The 19,976-nt window shown below is 46.9% G+C and overlaps 1 protein-coding gene across 1 annotated transcript; it reads right to left on the bottom strand.

The window, feature by feature from the left end:
* Positions 1-4,047: 4,047 nt before the first annotated feature.
* GIP (gastric inhibitory polypeptide) lies at positions 4,048-9,183 on the bottom strand. Its single transcript, XM_065897579.1, has 6 exons — positions 9,123-9,183; positions 8,188-8,290; positions 6,589-6,735; positions 5,941-6,030; positions 5,092-5,193; positions 4,048-4,181 (listed from the first exon to the last, which is right to left on the bottom strand). The coding sequence occupies exons 2-6, from the start codon at positions 8,262-8,264 to the stop codon at positions 4,172-4,174; spliced, it is 426 nt and encodes a 141-aa protein (XP_065753651.1). The 5' UTR covers positions 8,265-8,290; positions 9,123-9,183; the 3' UTR covers positions 4,048-4,171.
* Between the last annotated feature and the right edge of the window lie 10,793 nt (positions 9,184-19,976).

Consider the following 19,976-nt stretch of genomic DNA (forward strand, 5'->3'; position numbering starts at 1 on the left):
ATGCCTGGCACAGAAATAAGTATCAGCTATGTTATTCATCAGGTCTGGGGTGAAATCAGTTATCTGTGTGTTTAGGAAGTTCCATAGGTGATTTCCATAGCATTATTGAGTCTTACAAAAAAGGAGCCAAGGGAGGTTTAAGTCAGGGAGCAATAATATCAAAATTTTGTTATAGGAAAATTAGTGGCAACCTAGACTTAATTTTAAGTCAGTTGTAGCAATCCAAAGTAGAAATGATGGGGGCCAGAACTAAGATGGTGGCAGAAAGGATAGAGAGAATGAGACAGATTCCGGACAAAGTAAGAAAATGAGATGGTAAAACTGATGAGATGGGGGCAGAGTGGGTGGGAAAAGTTAGCAGGATGTTCAATGTCCTGGCTTGGGCAACTGCGTGATGCCATTCAGAGAGAGAGGTAGGAAGAGACCACAGGATGAAGCTGAGGAAATAAGAGTGGTTTTGAAAATGTTGAAATTGAGGTCTGTGGGACATCCCAGGAGAGATGGCCAATTGTCATTCAGATGTACTGGGCTACAGATCAAGGCAAAACCATGGATGTGAATAATGTTACCAGAGAGGTTTCAAGTAAAAGGAAAAAAAGAGGATGGGAGCAAGGACTTCCCTCGTGGTCCAGTGGTTAAGACCCCATGCTCCCAATGTGGCAGGGGACAGGGGGGTGGGGGTGAGAGAAGGAGTTCGATCCCTGGTGGGTGAACTAAGATCCTGCATGCTGCACCATGCAACGTAAAAAAAAAAAAAAAAAAAAAAAAAAAAAAGAGGATGGGAGCAGAGAGATCGGTGGCAGGATATTTAGTTGCCATTTGGGGCCTTGAGGGATGGTGGAGCCATGAGCCAATGAGTCTGGGTCCCTGAGGATTTCATGGAGCAAAAGCTGTCACACCAGCTCCGGGCTGCCTGCCTCTGGGTGTTTACAAGAAAGAGGAATAATGCTCTATCTTGCTAAAAATATTTAGCACTGTTATTTGTGTTTTTCTGTATTTTGAAAGAACAACCAAGGCTGAAACAATTATTTAGGCTATCATAGTCCTACCTTCAGATCCACTCCGATACATACCCTTAGACACTAAACTCAGATAACATAAGCCCCCCTAAACACAAACTTACTTTCTCAGACACAGATTTGTCCCCGCCCAACACATACATTTGACACCCTCTCATACACATTGACTTCCTCCATTATACCCTATGAAAAATGCATTAGCCTCATGTATGCACATACTGACCTCATATTTTCATATTCTTACTACACCACTCCCTAACACAAAAACTCCGTCCCTTAGGTGCCCACTGACACCATCTAGACACACCTGCCTCACTTCTCACTCTCTGACTCACACTGTATGGCTCTTTAAGGTACACACACTGATCCCTCACTCACACTCATGACTTCAGATTTAACTATTCAGACCCTCAAATGCACACATACATACTCCCTGAGGTACACACATTGACCCTTGATAAACTTCGTCGCCACCCTCAAGCAGACATGTTCATTCCCTTCTTCAGACACATTTGTTCTCCTCTATAATTTAAGAGAAAGTATGCTGACCAGTAATGTGCTGGTAAATGTTTAACAATCACCTCTCCAGGTTGGGAGGGCGGTGCTCTGATTTATATCATTTGCCAATTTCCATAGTGTAAATACTCTGACCACAGCCTTTGGAGCTATTGTTTCAAGCTATGGATGGTTTTACAGCCTGCTCACAGAATTCCTGACAATTTCACAATGGCTCTCAGAAGCACTCTGCCCCAGTGCACCACTGAATGTGACCGTCACAGATGCTCTCAGTTGCTTTAAGTGACTAGTGAGTCATTGGCCTTATGGCAGAGTGGCTAAGAGCATGGGCTTTAACTCTCTGCCTCAGGGAGGCAGTGTAGTGCGCGGTTGACAGCTATGATGCTGTCATTACCTCGAAGGACTGTGATGAGGCTTTAAATGAGATCACCATGACTTTTTTTAAATGATGTTTCTAAATCTGAATAAAAGCCAAAAAAAAAAAAAAACCAAAAGTTGGAAAAAAATGGCGTCTCGAAAGTCCTGAGCACTAATGCCTGGCCCATAGTGAGACAGTTGTACAACATTTTTTTAAATAACACTTAACAGATTCACTGATTCACAGAGACACCCAAGACTACAGAAATATAGATCTGAACTCCTCCCCAATACAATCAGTTCTATCATGGAGAATCACTAAAATATAACCTCTGAGCAAAGGCGTGCTCTAAATTGTGTGGTACACACTCTTAGAACTCTAGGAGTTTAGAGGAGAGGAAGCCCAAAATGTTAAGAACTGGAAGAGATTGCAAACTGGCAGCCCTCAGGCAAATTCAGTTCTCCAAAGAGTTTTGTTTGGTCATCAGAATACCTTTAGGGGCACATTTCTTTTCCATTTTCACAGTCCCAATCCTTCCCCTTATTTTACACACTCCCCACTTTGCTTATTTAGGTTACTGGCCCAGCCATTCAGCCAATCCAGTTTGCCACTCCCTGATTTTAAACTAATACCCCAGTGTTTTTATATATTACTTTTTTTTTTTTTTAAGAAGATGTTGGGGGTAGGAGTTTATTAATTAATTTATTTATTTTTGCTGTGTTGGGTCTTCGTTTCTGTGCGAGGGCTTTCTCTAGTTGCCGCAAGCGGGGGCCACTCTTCATCGCGGTGCGCGGGCCTCTCACTATCGCGGCCTCTCTTGTTGCGGAGCACAGGCTCCAGAAGCGCAGGCTCAGTAGTTGTGGCTCACGGGGATAGTTGCTCCGCGGCATGTGGGATCCTCCCAGACCAGGGCTCGAACCCGTGTCCCCTGCATTAGCAGACAGATTCTCAACCGCTGCGCCACCAGGGAAGCCCTACCCCAGTGTTTTTAAACTGAGGTTTAAGTGTGTGAATAATAATAACAAAAGTTAACTTTTATTGACCACTTACTTTGTGCCAGGCATTATTTTAAAATACTTCAACCCTATGAAGTGAGTACTTTTTAATCTTTTCCAGACAGCAAACTGAGCTTCAGAGAGAGAGGAACTAACTTGCCAAGTCACGGACCTAGAGAGTGATTTGAATCTAGGTGTGTTTGACTCTAGTATGCTAAAATATGACTAGATCAAGGGGAGAGGAGGGGACATTAGGCAAAGGTAACCTAAACTAAGCGGGAAAGAGAGACAGCCTTGCCTTCCGTGGATGCAGAGCCCTGGGAGAAGGCAGCATGCCGAGGTGGGAAAACATTTAAACACCGGAAGAAAGAGGTATTGACTTTTGGACAAACTGAGTTCTCCCACTTCCCTTCACCTTCACTGGCAACTCCCTAGTGTGAAATCTGGAATCCCTCAAGAGCCTCTTCCACATTCATCCCTCTTCGTCTCAATATCATTCTCACCATCATCAGGGTGACTGTTCGGGGATGCAAATAGATCTTCTCTGACCTGCCCCTGCTTAAAATCCTTCAAGTACTTGTCCTTGCACTGAGGATAAACTCTCAAAGCTTTAACATGGCCTTTGAGGCCCTGCCTCTGCCCACCTGCCCAGTCTCTACTTGTGCCGTTCTCACCGTTGCCCATTTTGCCATGCAACCATAGCACTGGCTAATATTTATGAAGGCTCCCGTCACCCTTTGGCCATTTTATCCTTCAAATCTCACTCAGCTTAAACGTCATTTTCTCAGAGAGGCCCTCCTGACTGCCCACTCCATCTAGATGAGGCTTCTCTGTCCTCTCACAGCTCCCTAGTGTTTCTTCACATAACTCTGCATGTTATGTAATTATTAATGTGTTTGTGTGTTTAAAGATTAAAGTCTGTCTCCACCACTGGACTGTAAACCCCCTGGGGACAAGGATTGTGTCTGTTTCCATGATTGCTGTATACCCAGCGTTCAGTGCAGTCTCTGCCTGTGTCAAGTTTCCAGTAAGTGTTCGTGGAAACAATAGATGAATTAACAGATGGGTAAGAGCCATATCTGCTTTTCACTGGGTGGTGCACACACGAAGACAAATGAACAGTTAGCGCTCTGTAGACACGTGAATGTGTTTTGACAACGGGCACAAAGATTTATTTCAGCTTGAACTTGGTTTTGTTTCTTTGGGGTATCCTGGGGTGGGGCTGAGGCAGGAGCTGAGTAAGTGAAGGACAGAGTCCAGTTCTGAGCTGGGTTTGGTCAGAGTCACTGAAACCTGTGCAGAGTGGAGAGAGGAGTGGAGCAGTGGAGAGGAGGGTCAGTATCGGCTTAAAGGCAGCAAAGTAAATGTATCCTGGCACCCAGCCATAGTTCAACTGCTCCTACCTCCAGATTACCTCTCTAATTATAAGTAATCAAAAAGATTCCAAAAAGCACAGAGACTGTTACCCACTTTCCTGTGGAGATTTTCTCATACTCTCTTCTCCATTGTTCAGGTCACATGCCTCTCTTCCTTCTAACCCTCTTACAGGAAGCCATCCCAGATTTGTTCCCTCAGTCTCTCAACTTCCCAGCACCGAAGTCTGAATTTGTTTTGGTTTCTGTGCCTCGGTGTCTGCATCTTAAATGAGTGTCCTGTCTCACCATTCGGGTGGGTGGATCTCTCCATGGTATTGAGCCACCCCTTGTTTCTGAGACATAATACATTGAAAGACTTCCTAGTTTAGGAGGAGGATTTGAGGACTATTGAGACCAGCAGCAGCTACAGAGAAGGGCAACATGCCTCAAACTCTAGGGGTTCCATCACTGAGAAGGTGCCATGGCACAACGGTACCAAGGAAAAGCTAAGGTTAGGATGGGCTCGGGTGGGTGGGGCAGGTGAGAGCAGCATCCCACCTGGAGGAAATTGAGGAAGAAGTGCAAGTGTACTAATAACTGTCAAGGTTACCAAACTCTTAGTACTCTGCAGATGTTGATTTCAGCCTTTTCCTCGAATTATCTTATTTAAACCCCACCAAATCCCATGAAGTGGTTTAAGTAGCCCCAATTTTCACAAAAACCCCAAGGTTCAGAGAGTCTAAGTAATTTGTCAGCATGTGTTGAGGTGAAGATGTGAACCCGTGTCTGACCCCAGAGTGCGAGCTCACAACCACTATGCAAGATGCCCAAAGCTACCAAACTCCCACCTGAGCCTGCAGAGCTCCATCTGATCCACTATCCAGGACAGCAGCTCTCGAATCAGTAAATCCTTTAGCAAACCATCATCACTGGGGTTCTTGGGTAGGGAGCTACAAAGGAGAAAGCCTCAGGCAGGCGCCTTTAGCCTGGGCACCACCCAGAGAGAGTAAATACCGGACCTGGGACTCCAACGTGGTGGGACAAGGTGGGGTGGGGGTGGGGTGTACGAGTCAACACAGCTGCCTCTCAGTTGTCTCAGCTTTCAAAGCTCCACCCAGACCTGTCGGCCGGGGAATATAGGCTCTTCCATACAGGCAAAGAGAAACAATTCTGGTGGGAGACATCCCACCCATCCACCTCTCCAAGTGTCCCAGAGTGCATTCCAAAACCCCAAGAGATTACTTTGGGAATATTCACTCTTTAGAAGGATCTGTGTCATCAATTCCTCAGCTTCCTACAGAGACGGGGTAACTGATTTCAGGGGACTGGCCTTCAGAGGGTCCCAGTTTCACAAAAGCCTTCCTGAAGTTTGGCAGGCAGAAGTGGAGAAGCCAGTTTCCGAGGTCTCTTTTGTGCCCCACTCCTGGACTTGGTGACTCTGCACACTTGGTCATCCACCTTAGAAACTCTGGCCCCAGATTCCCTCCCAGGACCCCCACCCCCTTTCCTCCCAGGCTTTCCCTTAGGCTTGGGCTGTCCTCCAGGAGTTCTGTGAAGACCCCTCTTTGAACTCTGAGTAGAAGGGGATGCTTATCTGGGGCCTAGCCCTGCTCTGGAGTCTGGGAGAGGGAACAATGAGGTGGGGTCAAGAGCCCCCCCCCCCCACCGCCGACCCCTTCCCCCGTGGGCTGACTCACCCCTGCTGCGCCCTTGCCTCCTCCTTCCTGTTAGATTGATGGGCCAGCTCTAGGGCCCGGGCCTCCCTCTGGGTGATGTTGTGTTTCCAGCTGGTAAAATAAAGATTAGGGAGTGGGTGGGGCCAGGCGGGACTCCAGATGTTCTCCAGCCCAAAGAAGCTCCAATCTTTTGGTACCTCAACCCAAGGAGCAGAGGGGAACTCTTTCTCTACTCAGCCTCCCCGCTGCTTGTCTTCAGCTATCAGTGACAAGCTTTTCAGGAGCTACCATGCTGGCCAAACAGTGAGGGCAGGGGAAAAGATTTTGCATAGAGAAGAACGATGAAAGCAGTTTATCCTATTTCCAAAGTCTGAAGCTGCCGCCACCAAGTAGTCATTGGCAGCAATTCAGCTCCCCTGGTTCATGCCCAGCCCCCCGGGGATCCTCTGTGAGTCCCATACATCTTCCCGACCCCTCCTCTTAGAAGAAAAGGATTGGAAAGTTGCCCAAATCCTGCCCCAACTCCCGACCAGACTGCTGCCTGAGCCAGGGTCCCAGGCAGGGCCGCCATGCGGTCCAGCTCCCCAGCAGCACCTAAGCGAAAGGTGCCACCTGGCCTTGTGCATCACACGGGGGCACAGGGAGCAGGGAAGGGCACGCATGACTCACTCGCTCTTCTTCCCCTTCTGCGCCAGCAGCCAGTTCACAAAATCTTGTTGGCGGATCTTGTCCATGGCGATGCTATAGTCACTGATGAAAGTGCCTTCAGCGTACCTGGGGCCTCGTGGTTGGGAGCCGCTGGCCTTAGTGTGGAATCTGAGGGGCAGGGAGGGGAGAGAGAGGGAAACTAGGATGCCATAGAAGGAGCAGAGGGTGCGAAGATAAATGATTGTCACCAGCAGGGGCTGCTATTTGGAAAGGAAGCAGCCCATTTCTAGGGAGTCAGTTTTTATGGAGACACCCTCTTGTCCATGCATCAAGCCCCTGGGGCTTTATCCTCAGCTCAAGCACCCACTTCCAGCATCCTCGGTGTTTGAGGCTCTGCTTCTGGGCAAAGATCAGGGGTCCCCCTCATCCCTAAGGACTGAGCCATAGTTTTCTCCTTTGCTCCTCTTGCCCTGGCCCCACCAGATTCAGTTCTTTGGTTCTCAGTTTCCTAACAATAGTGAGCTCTCATACAACAGCACTTACTATGAGTCAGGTCCTCTACAAGCCCTTTAATACAGAAACTTACTAAATCCTCACACCACCCCAAGGAGGCAGACACTATGTAGATCTCCCTTTGGTAAGTGAGGAAACCACCGTGCAAAGAGATTAACTTAGCATACAGTGTAGGTATGATCCAGGGTTTACCCCAGGTAGTCCGGGTCCAGGTCTACGGTCTTTAACTTCTGCACGATGTTGTCTGTCCTTGTATATATGTGACAGCTGCATCTCAAACTCAGCCAAGTTGACAGGGGCATATGGCTGGTCCTTGCATATGAGAAGGCCTAACTCTACGCAGACACGTCTCTCGGCCTCCCGAACACACAAACAGAGCTCCCTGCTATAGTCATTCATAATCTTCCCTGCCTTTTCCTCACAGCGCTCATGACAGTTTGAAGCTTTGCCTAGATGGTTCTTCATCTGCTTTCCCCTTGGGCCTATATGCTCCACGGGGGCAGGTGGCATTTGTGGACCACTCTTCAGGTATATCCCTTGTGCCTGGCACACAGGAAGCCTGCTGTAAAATTTGATCAAACGCACACATAAGTGACTGGTTAAGGCTTTCATTAGGAAGGGAGATGCTATCGTCTACTTCAGACACTTAACCACTGAGAAGTCCTTCCAGAGATCTAAGCACACTCTCTCCAGCTACAACAGTAGCTCGTAAAAAAGACTCCCTGGGGCTTCCCTGGTGGCGCGGTGGTTGGGAGTCCGCCTGCCGATGCAGGGGACACGGGTTCGTGCCCCGGTCCAGGAAGATCCCACGTGCCGTGGAGCGGCTGGGCCCGTGAGCCATGGCCGCTGAGCCTGCGTGTCCGGAACCTGCGCGCCGCAACGGGAGAGGCCGCGGCAGTGAGAGGCCCGCGTACCGCAAAAAAAAAAAAAAAAGACTCCCTGGTTCTAGCCTCACTCTGCACTCAGACTGCTGAAAAGTTTTTTTCCGTCGAACATCTTTCCTCTTGGCCTGGGATTCCTCCCTTTCTCATCTCCCCCTTGAAAATAGAACCCAGTCACCCCCCAAGCCTCCTCCCCGGCACCTGACCCCTTCCTTCTCACCCCAACCTGGAGTGACCTTCTTCCTTCTCTCCTAGCACCAATGCCAGGAGCAGGGACACCAGCAGCAGAGAGAAGGTCTTCATGGCCACCGCCTTCCAATGGTTACTTCCTGAGCTAAGAGAGAAAAGGACCAGCATGAGGTAGAAGCCCTGTGCTGAGGAAGCAAGCAATATGGCCACGCACTCCCGGTGCCCCAGAGCCTGTGGGGAGTCTGAAAGCTGGGGGGCCCTGTGCCCTGGGAGTTGGAGCTTTTCTAAGAGGCTAGAGCAACACCTTGGGGATGGTGGGAGGAGCTGGCATTAGAGTTAGAAGGGACGTTAGAAGGGATATGGAGCCTGGATGAGAGTGGACCTGCTTCTTGTTTTTTAGGTGGAGTCTGAGTGGGGTGGGAGGAGGGCAGCAGGGGGGCGATCCTGGCAGGAGAAAGCAGTGAAGGCCTGTGTGCAGGGACAGCCCCCTTCCTGGCCCCTGTGGCTGGACATCACAGGCACGTGGACTGGCAAGATTCTCCCTTCAGAGCCTCCAAAGTTCATACCAGCCAGCCTTCCAGCTCTCAGATTGGCTGTCACCTAAATCTTCGCAGCCCTCTTGGCCTGAGTGAAAACCGTAAGTAGAACCCCTCCCCCCCAGCCTTCACTATCCCCACTTAGGGATGTCCTACGCAAGCCCCGTTTCATCAGGGCATCTTCAGCAGAGACCAAGAACAGTAAGGAGCCTTCCTCCCAAGCCCTGAACACCAAAGCTAGGTCTACAGATGTGTGGATTTTCCTGCGTTGTCACCTGGGTGTTAAAGGAACCCTCAGCCCCACCTTTTCTTTCTTTCACGGAGGAAAAGAAAGTGAGGGGCTAGGGTGCCAAACACCTCAGGGGTGCCAAGACCCACCTCCTCTCCAGTGTCCTGTCCACGTCCACGTCCACCCCCATCCCAGCTGCTCTCTTACCAGCCTTCCTTTCCAGCTCTCCCAGAAGAAGGATAGGGCAGGGGTCTCCTCCTCCCTTCTGACTCTTTGGAACCTGTCTCAAGAAAGTCTGCCCCGGCTCCTTTATATCCAGATGTCACAGACCCACTGATTAGCCTAAAAGCATCTTATCTCAAGAAATTAATCCCACAGCTCCTGCCACACTAAGTCCATTTTACACGTAATAAAGTTGCCCTTTCCACCTGAACTGCGCTAATTGGTAATTAACATTTGGGTATCTCCAGCTGCTCTCTGGGCCTGGCCTGTGGGCAGGGTACCTTAAGTGCCCCTTTTCTTCTTCCCCCTCCTCCCTTCTGGGCAGGGAAGCCCAGTATTCCTCCACTTCCTTTATAGGTGCCCTCGGTTAGGAAGGATGGGTGCCCTTGGTGAGGGCAGGCTTGGGTAAGGTGACACTAACTTGGGGGGGGGCACTGCCATAGACATTAGACTACTCCTGGGTCAGAGGGAGAGGGGCCACAGTGACCCACGGCTTTGTCAATGTGGCAGTGTCTCCAGCTCGATATCTAGGGGGTGTCCAGCTGCCTGGGGAAAGGGCGGGAGAGTGATGGAGCAGAGGGTTGAGGGAACATGAAGGATGGGGGTTTCCTGGTGGTAGCTGGTGAACTGAGAACTTCTACTCAAGCTGCCTTCCTGCTGAGGGGCAGGCAGGGTGGGGAAAAGAGGCACGTGTACACCGTGGGGACGCAGAGGAAGGCGGACCAGCTACAACTCTAACTGTAAAGATTTATGAGGTCCAAGCCTCTCTCCTCCAATGCTCTGCTCTCCTGTAAGAGAGAAGTATATGCCCCTGTGTTCTGCCATCAGAGTGGGGCCTCTGAGGCTGCGCTGTGCCTCGATCAGACCCGGGGCCCTCAGACTGGAGACTCCTTGAGGTGCACCCTTTGCCTTTCTCCAAGCACTTAGTGCATGGCTCTGTCCCCAAGGGCTCTCAGTCCGGAAAGGGCGGGGCACAGCCTGCACGTTAGGCCGACCCCCAAGGCCTCCTTCCCAGGCTCTTCCCTCTCCACTCTCTGTGGGTACTTTGAACCCTAAACAGCCCCGCTCCTGCCCTGCCTGTTAGCTGCAGGGCTGAGTAAAGGCCGCTTTCCTTTCCAGGTCAACTCCCCAGCCTGGGAGCCGGTCCAGCATGAAATTAAGTGCTTGTGTGGGATGAGAGGTAGCTGACTAGGATGGTCACTTACCTCTGCTTCCTGGAAACCTCACTGACCCACCACCCACTTTCCACCGTCTCGAAAAACTTCTCTCTGGGCAAGCTCTCCAGATTCCATCTCCTAGCTATCAATGGGCAGAGATTAGACGTCAATTCAGATTTGGCCTCCAAAGGGGGTGCGGAGGCTGCTTGTGATCCTGCTTCCTGCTGAGCGGCACAGCAAATGGGCTCAAAAGGGTTGGTGCGAAACCTGAGCCCCACTGCCGGAGGCACAGCATATCCAAAAAGTGTGGACATCATTCCCTGGGACCCCTAAGTCTCACGCCAAACCAGAGTCAAGGAACGTTCTGGGATGGGTCCCAGCAGCCCTGAACCCCTGCCTGGTGCTCTGGGGATTTGTTTGGGGGTGAGCTGCTCTGAAGGCCAGCTGCACTTTTGGTCCCTAGCCCACTTCCTCTTGGAAGTGACCTCTCTGCAGCCCCCTTCCCTGTTTCCCTTTGATTTGGGGCTCTCATGCCCAACAGTGGACAAATTAGGGAGAAATGTGGCCTGGGTCCTGGGGAAGGGACAGATGTGGGGAGGACCAGGGAAGGAGATCAGAGAAGATACCAGACTCCCAGGGGAACCTACAGCCCCGACCCCGCACGGCGTATTGGGAGGCCAGGGAATGGGAAAGATGGCCTTGGGAAGTTTCTGGGGATCAGAAGGGCCTGCTGGACTTAAAATAGTTCAATAAACCCAACTGGCGACCCAACTAGCCTGTCGATGCCACGATGGGCAGCGCCCTGGTGTGTTGAGTCCAGTGCAGTGCAGGGGTGGGGGCAGGGCAGGGAGTGAGCAGAGCCTCAGTCCACAGAGGAGAATTTCTAGGATGTGAGGGATCAGATGGACACAGGGGATGGGGAAGCAGGAAATGCCCCTCACTGGTTGGAAGCCCAGACACAATGGCTGATGGCCCAGAGAGGTGGAGAAAGTCTGTGGGGTTGGGGTGTCTGCAGAGCCAGGGACAGTTTTTATCAGTGCAGGAGCGGGTGATGGCAGCTCTTTTGCAGGAGAACCCAGGGTGCTGCTTCCCAGACCCTCCTGGCATCTGGACTGAGGCGCCCCGGGAGCTGGAGTAGCAGAAGAGCTTTGGAGGCTTGCTGGCTCTTCCAGCTCACAGAGGTGACTCACCATCCCCGCAAGGCCCACAGGGCCACCACAGACATTCCAGGCCAGTCTCCGAAGCCAAGCCAAGGTGATCCAGAGGGCTGGCTGCAGCCTCCCTGCCGTGGACTCTGCTTTAGAAGTTCACTTGCTCTTCGAGCTCACCGGCTGACTCAGAAAGCAGACATCCCTCTCAGAGCTCACTTACACCAGGTGGCAGATTTTATTCTTCTCCTGAAGAGGAGACAAGAGGTGACTGGAACCCTGACAAACTCTGCCGAGTCATCTGGTCTCTCCTGATTCCTAGAAGGACCACCTCCATCTTTCCTCCCCAGTCACATCGCAAACACAGGGGTAGTCCCAGACATTTTTACCCACTCAGCCTCCAGTACCACTCTGGTCAAGAGAGATACTTTCCAGAACGATCTTAAAGAAAGTATGTATTGGGTGGGCCAAAAGTTTCATTCAGTTTTTTCCATAAGATGGCTCTAGGAGTGCTTAGTTGTCTTTAACTTCATTCAAAACAATTTTGTTAGATTTTATGTGACAGCTGTCATATCAGCGTGCTTTTTAAAAAAGACATCAAAATTGGTGAATTTTTGTGTAGCCATTTTTGTGTGAAGAAAAAAGCAACATTTTTGGCATATCGTGCTTTATCATTTCAAGAAAGGTAAAAATGCAACTGAAATGCAAAAAAAGATTTGTGCAGTGTATGGAGAAGGTGCTGTGACTGATTGAAAGTGTCACAAGTGGTTTGTGAAGTTTCACGCTGGAGATTTTCCATTGGATGAGGCTCCACGGTCAGGTAGACCAGTTGAAGTTGACAGCAATCAAATCGAGACATTAACTGAGAACAATCAACGCTATACCACGCGGGAGATGGCCGACATACTCAAAATATCGAAATCAAGTGTTGAAAATCATTTGCACCGCCTTGGTTAGGTTAATCACTTTGATGTTTGGGTTCCACATAAGTTAAGGGAAAAAAAACCTACTTGACCCTATTTCCGCACACAATTCTTTACTTAAACGTAAGGAAAACGTTCCGTTTTTAAAACAAATTGTGACAGGCGATGAAAAGTGGATACTGTACAAAATGTGGAATGGAAGAAATGGTGGGGCAAGCGAAATGAACCACCACCAACCACACCAAAGGCCGGTCTTCATCCAAAGGAGGTGATGTTGTGTATATGGTGGGATCGGAAGGGAGTCCTCTATTATGAGCTCCTTCTGGAAAACCAAGCAATTAATTCCAACAAGCACTGCTCCCAATTAGACCAACTGAAAGAAGCACTCGACGAAAAGCATCCGGAATTAGTCAACAGAAAACGCAGAATCTTCCATCAGGATAACGCAAACTGCATGTTTCTTTGATGATCAGGCAAAAACTGTTACAGCTTGGCTGGGAAGTTCTGATTCATCCGCCATATACACCAGACTTTGCGCCTTCAGATTTCCATTTACTTAGGTCTTTACAAAATTCTCTTAATGAAAAAAAATTCAGTTCCCTGGAAGACTGTAAAAGGCACCTGGAACAGTTCTTTGCTCAAAAAGATAAAAAGTTTTGGGAAGACGGAATTATGAAGGTGCCTGAAAAATGGCAGAAGGTAGTGGAACAAAAGGGTGAATACGTTGTTCAATAAAGTTCTTGGTGAAAATGAAAAATGTGTCTTTTATTTTTACTTAAAAAACCAAAGGTACTTTTTGGCCAACCTAATACTACCTACAGCCTCTCTTGACCATCTGCTACAGGGGATCGGTTTGGAAGTCCCCTCTTAGTTTTAACACCAGTCCCTCTTGCTGTTTTCAAAGGGTTGCTTTTTGTATGTTTGTTTTGTCTTTTGTTTTGTTTTGTTTTTGGTCTGCTTTTGTTTGTCGAGAAAAGAGCTCAGTCCTTAGTAATTGCAGCTTAATCCACAGGAGAACAGCAGTGAAGAGTTAGAATTGGGAGGGGGTGGCCACAGGTTCTCAGTTCCAGGGAGGGAAAGGATTGGCATTTAGGTAAAAGGCCAAAGGACTGGCCCTCCCAGAGAGAGCAGCATTCCCTCTCTCTCCCAGGTGGGAGCACACCCCAGGGAAAGGAAGAGAGGGGTGAAGAGTGAAGAGAGGGGTGAAAAGTAAGAGCTTTCCCTTCCTTTTCCTTGAACGGGGACACGAGGGATGAAGTCATTTCCAGGGTCCCCAGTGAGCCCCCCCACCCTCCCATCAACACAACACACACACTTTCCTGCAGTGTGTATGGGGAGGGCCTTCTGCAACTTCAGAAAACATGCCCCTCATTAGTTAGATTAGGGAGTAGCCTGGTAGGATGGAGAGAGGAGTAGAAGTATTCAAGCCCAGCTCTACCTGCTCACCACTCCCGGGGTTGTTTGGCTTTGTCTGGGCAAAGGCCTTACCCACTCAGAGTCTTAGCTTACTTGTCTCTAAGTAAGAAAGCAAAATCTGCTCTGCCTAGCTTATAGGTAAGTGTAAAGTGTGTGTCCTGTTAACTTGAGGGCTTCCTGCCAGTGCTGGCTGGTGGTTTTCTCTGGAATTACCTCCCCTATCTCACTCTATGGTGAGAATTAAATAAGATGAAATAATAAGGTCAGGCTGATTCAGCCCAGCATCGGAAACATGGAAGGCTCTGAAATTCCTGAGTAGGGGTGAGGGAGGGCTTTGGAGACAGATCCATCTATACTTCCTGGTAGGGTGATTTGGAGCAATGTGCCCTTTCTGTGCTTTAGTTTACCTTCCTGCAAAATGGGGAATGTAATGGCTCCTGCTTCAAAGAATTCTTTTGGGAAGCATGTATACTTAGATGATACATTATGTTACATTATATCTTGATACCTTAGTTATCTTTTGCTGTGTAACAAATTACTCCAAATTTTAGCAGTTTAAAACAAAGAACATTTATTTCTCACAATTCTGGGGATCAGGAATCTGGGAGCGGCTTAGCTGGGTGGTTCTAGATCAGGGTCTCTCATGTCAGCTGAGCTGCAGTCTCAAAGGAAGACTCATCTGGGGCTGTAGATCACCTTCCAAGCTCACTCCCATGACTGTAGGCTGAAGGCTTCAGTTCCTCACCATGTGGACTTCTTCATAAGGCTGCTCACCGCATGGCTTCTTTCCCCCAGAGGCAGGGCATGCACCTAAGATGAAAGCCTAAATGTCTTTTAAAACCTAAATCCAGAAGCAACATACCATCGCTTCATCTGTATGCTATTGGTCACACAGACCAACCCTGGCACAATGTGGGAGGGATTACACAAGGCTGTGAATACCAGGAGGCGGGGTCATTGGGGGCCACCTTAGAGGTTGGCTACCATATGCATAATCAGTGTTAAAAAATGTTGACCTTCATTATCATTAGTATAGAAGATGCTAGATTCATTAAGTGTTTCTTTTCATCATCATAAACTCTGGCCATTTAATATCTATTTATATTTATCTCAGTCCCTATCTCACTGCAAGAGTAGAAACGGAGATGATGTTAGGTATTGAAGGAGGATAATGCATGTTAATGTCTCTGATATGCTACAAGACTAGCAGAGGACAGGTATCAGAATGAATTTCAGGGACTTCCCTGGGGGCCCAGTGGTTAAGACTCCGCGCTCCCAATGCAGGGGGCCCGGGTTCGATCCCTGGTCAGGGAACTAGATCCTGCATGCCTCGACTAAGAGCCCGCATGCCACAACTAAAAAAGATCCCGCATGCCAGCAATGAAGATCCTGCTTGCCACAACTAAGACCTGGCGCAGCCAAATAAAAAAAATAAAATGAAATAAAAGAAGAATTGCATTCCAAGAGCGTAGTTCCTTGGGTAGGCAGCAATACTGCATGGGAGGTATTTATACTAAAAAATATTAAGATTGCTGTTTATCTGAAATTCGGATTTAAGTGAGCATCCTGTACTGTTATTTGCCAAATTTGGCAACCCTACCTGGAAAGATTTTTAAAATCCTAGTGCCTCAGTGTCATTCCCAGAGACTCTGTTGTGTCATTTGTCTGGAGATTTTTAAAACCTTCTATTTTGAAATAAGTTAAAACTTACAGGGAAGTTGCAAAAATAATATGGAGAACTCCAATGTACCCACAGATTCACCAACTTTCCATATTTTGCCACTTTTCTTCTATCATTCTATTATGTATCTTTTAAACATTTGAGAGTAGGTTATGTACATCATGCTCCTTTACCAGTTAATATTTTCACCCACATTTCCTACAAACAAGGATATTCACTTATCTAACCACAATAAGTACAGTTATGAAATTCGAGACATTTAACATTGATATAAATCATATAGTCCATATTACAATTTTTTCAGTTATCCCAATAACATCCTTTCAGGTATTTCTCCTCCGTTCTTAGATCAGGCCCAGGCTCATGTATTGCAGTTAATCATGTCTCTTTATTCTCCTTTAATCAGTTTCTCAGCCTTTCTTTCTTTCATGATACTGACATTTTTAAGAGTATAGACCAGTTACGTTATAGAATGTTTCTCCATTTGGTTTTGTCTGAGACTCAGGTTATGCATCCCGACCAGAACACTAGAAAATGAAAGTGTGTCCTTTTCGAGGTATTGCATCTGGAGGAACAATGTTTCCGCCTTCCGCCTTCCCATAACTGACGATAACTTTGATCACCCAAAGTTTTGTTGGATTTTCCCACTGTACAGTTACTATTTTTCTCCTTGTAACTAATAAGCAGTGTACACGGAGACATGTTAGGACAATGCACATACCCTCTTCCTCATCAGACTTCCCCCACCTTCAGACTTATTTAACACCTTTGATGATCCTTGTGTGAACTTATCTTTACTATGACGATGGAAAATGGTCATTTTTCCAAGTTACCGCTCCCTCCACAGTGCTGGGATTTTTTTTAATGGCATTGTTGAGGTAAAACTGACACATAATTAACTCACATATCTAATTTAAAGTGTACAAATGATTGTTTTGACACGTGTCTTCTCCCATGAAACCATCAGTCCAGCTAAGGTAAGGAAAATATCTGCTGTCTTCAGAAGTTTCCTTGAGCCTCTCGCTCTTACTATTTACTCTGTCCAGTCGCTGAACTGCTTTCTGTCACTGTAGATCTGTCTGTATTTTCTTGAATTTTATATAAATGGAATCATACAGTATGTGCTCTTCTTGTCTGGCTTCTTTCATTTAGCATACTTATTTTGAGATTCAATTACATTGTGGCGGGATGTTCATTCTTTTTTATTGTTGAGTAATATTCTTCGATCGTGTGGCTACATTAGTTTGTTTATCCATTTACCTGTTGTCAGACATTTAGGTTATTTCCAGCTTTTGGCTATTACAAATAAAACTGCTGTGAAAGGGGCTTCCGTGGTGGCGCAGTGGTTGAGAGTCCCCCTGCCGACGCAGGGGACACGGGTTCTTGCCCCGGTCCGGGAGGATCCCACATGCCGCGGAGCAGCTGGGCCCCGTGAGCCACGGCCGCTGAGCCTGCGCGTCCGGAGCCTGTGCTCCGCGGCGGGAGAGGCCACAGCAGTGAGAGGCCCGCGTACTGCAAAAAAAAAACAAAACTGCTCTGAACACTTGTGGACAAGTCTTTGTATGGACATAATGCTTTTATTTTTCTTGGGTAAATACCTAGGATTAGGGTATATTTAACTTTTTAAGAAACTACCAAACTGTTTTTGAAGTGGTTGTAACGTTTTATATTCCCAAGAGCTGCATGAAATTTCCAGTTCTTCCACCATCTTGCCAAAACCGGATATGGTCAGTCTTTTAAATTTTAGCCATTCTAATAAGTATGTAGTGGTACCTCACTGTGATTTTAATTTGCATCTCTCTGATGGCTAATGATGTTGAATATCTTTTCATGGGTTTATTAGCCATCTGTATATCTTCTTTGGCGAAATGTCTGCTCAAATCTTTTGCCAATTTTTGTGGGGAGGGGTGTTTGTTTTCTTGTTATTGAGTTTTGAGAGTTCCTTTGAGAGTTCTTTGGATACAAGTCCTTTGACAGATATATGATTTACAAAAATTTTCTCCCAGTCTGTGGTGTGTCTTTTTTTTTTTTTGCATTTTTATTTTTCTCTTCCAGTTTTAGAGGTATAGTGACATACAGCACTGGATAAATTCAAGGTGTCCAGCATCATGATTTGATTTACATACATCATGAAATGATTACCACAGTAAGTTCAGTGAACGTCCATCATCTCATAAAGATAGAAAATTTTAAAAAAAGAAAAAAATTTTTTCATTATGTTGAGACTCTTAGGGTTTACTCTCTTAACCAGTTTCATCTATAACCCACAGCAGTGTTCATTATGTCCATCATGCTGTACATGACATCCCTAGCACTTCTTTCTCTTATAACTGGAAGTTTATAACTTTTGACCACCTTCCTCCAATTCACCCTCCTCTCACCCCCCATCTCTAGTAACCACAAATCTGATCTTTTTCTATGAATTTGTTTGTTTGTTGGAAGTATAATTGACCTACAACACTATATTAGCTCCTGGTACACAACATAGTGTTTCAATATTTCTGTACATTGCAAGATGATCACGACTGTGGCTTGTGTTTTCATTCTCTTAACAGTATCTTTTGAGAAGCAGTTTTTTAAAATTTTCATAAAGTCCACTTTATCAGCTTGGCTTTTTGTGAATTTTGCTTTTGGTGTCGTACCAAAGCTTCGCCTCACCCAAAGTCACAAGGATTTTTCTCTTAGAATTCTTATAGTTTTTGGTTTTACAGTTAATTACATGACCTAAGCGGTTTCATTTAGGTATATGATTGAGTGAACTTTTGTATATAGGTTGGGGTATGGAAGGATATTTATTTTTTTGCATATGGATATTCAATTGTTCCAGCACCATTTGTTGAAAAGATTATCATTTCCCCACTGAGTTGTCTTGTTTTTAAAATTAATTAATTAATTTTTGGCTACGTTGGGTCTTCGTTGCTGTGTGTTGGACTTTCTCTGGTTCCCGTGAGTGGAGGCTACTCTTTGTTGCGGTGCGCGGGCTTCTCATTGTCGTGGCTTCTCCTGTTGCGGAGTACAGGCTCTAGGTGCGCAGGCTTCAGTAGTTGTGGCTTGTGGGCTCTAGAGTTCAGGCTCAGTAGTTGTGGCTACAGCCTTAGTTGCTCCACGGCCTATGGGATCCTCCCAGGCCAGGGCCTGAACCCATGTCCCTTGCATTGGCAGGCAGATTCTTAACCATTCCACCACCTGGGAAGCCCTGCACTGAGATTTTTAAATGCTCCACTGGTATAATGGCAAGTGCAAGGACTTGGGTCCAGGCATATTTGGGTTAGACTCCTGGTCTTGCTACCTATCTGTGGCCTAGCTGAGCAATAGGATAGAAACAATGATACTACCACCTCAGGGTATTTACCACATTTTACAATGTTCTCTCTGCATTTCTTCTTTCCTCTTCTGCTCTCCTCCCAGTCAAAGTGCTGGAATTAGGAAAGCTCGTCCTGACTAATGTTTCTCAAACCCTAGGGTCCTCAGATCCAGGGCTCTAAGACAGAAGGAAGGAAGGTATAATGGGTACAGTATATCCATGAACTATTTTCAGCCAGTTAGGACATCAAACCAATCAGACATTATTCCAGGCAAGGCTCTATGGGTAAATGCCAATGCCAAGTCCCTTTGCTTTTGGTGGAAGTAGTATAACCTCTTGCCACTTGTGTGGAAGCTCTGCTTAACCACTCAATATTTGATATTACTTGATCGATGGAATTTTTTGATAGGCAACGTTTTTCAAAATATTGGGCTCATGAGGGAATAATAGAGATCTTAGGTGGTAAAAATAATGAAGCCACTCACTTAGAGACAGGAAGCAACATGGATCCTGCCATGTGGTTTCCAGTGTATTGAAGGACATGAGATCCCTCAGCAAGAAACTCCGAGACTAATGAGGAAGAAATAAGCTTCAGCCTTACAGGTTTCCAGTGAATGCAAATGAGAACGAAAATGACTCAAGCCTGGGAGTTGAAAGGAGCAATGTGTCTGCAAGATCCAGGACGGACTGGGCAGGTGTGAATCTGGGTGCTTGCTTCCTGTTGTTCACCAGCTGGTCCTAAGTTTTAGCACATACCACCTCAGTTTATTATGAATACATGTATAATTAATCAGACCTTTAGCTAAAGTCAAGCCACATCCATGATGGATCAGGGTGAGTTGCAGTTAACCCTCAACCCTGACTGCTAATGGGAAAAGAACTGGCTGCATCAAATCTTGGAAAAGCGGATGAGCCAAAGCTATTCCCTAGCTTTTAAAGGTATTTGGGGATGATTAACTTGAATATCCCTTTCACCTTTTTTAAAAGTTTGTTGTAAAAATGTAATAGACAGTCTAGAAATCTTGAAAATATAGCAGAGTCAAGAGACAGCAAAACAGACAGGGGGGAGAGAAAGAGAGAGGGTGGGAGGAAACAGAAAGAAATCCACTCATATTCTCAAAACCAAAGAGTTATTGTTAGTGGTGATAATTTTGAAATGTATAGAAATATTGAATCACTGTGTTCTGCACCAGGAACTAACATACGGTTG

Source organism: Phocoena phocoena, chromosome 19 (assembly GCF_963924675.1).
Source record: "Phocoena phocoena chromosome 19, mPhoPho1.1, whole genome shotgun sequence".
Classification (NCBI taxonomy): domain Eukaryota; kingdom Metazoa; phylum Chordata; class Mammalia; order Artiodactyla; family Phocoenidae; genus Phocoena; species Phocoena phocoena.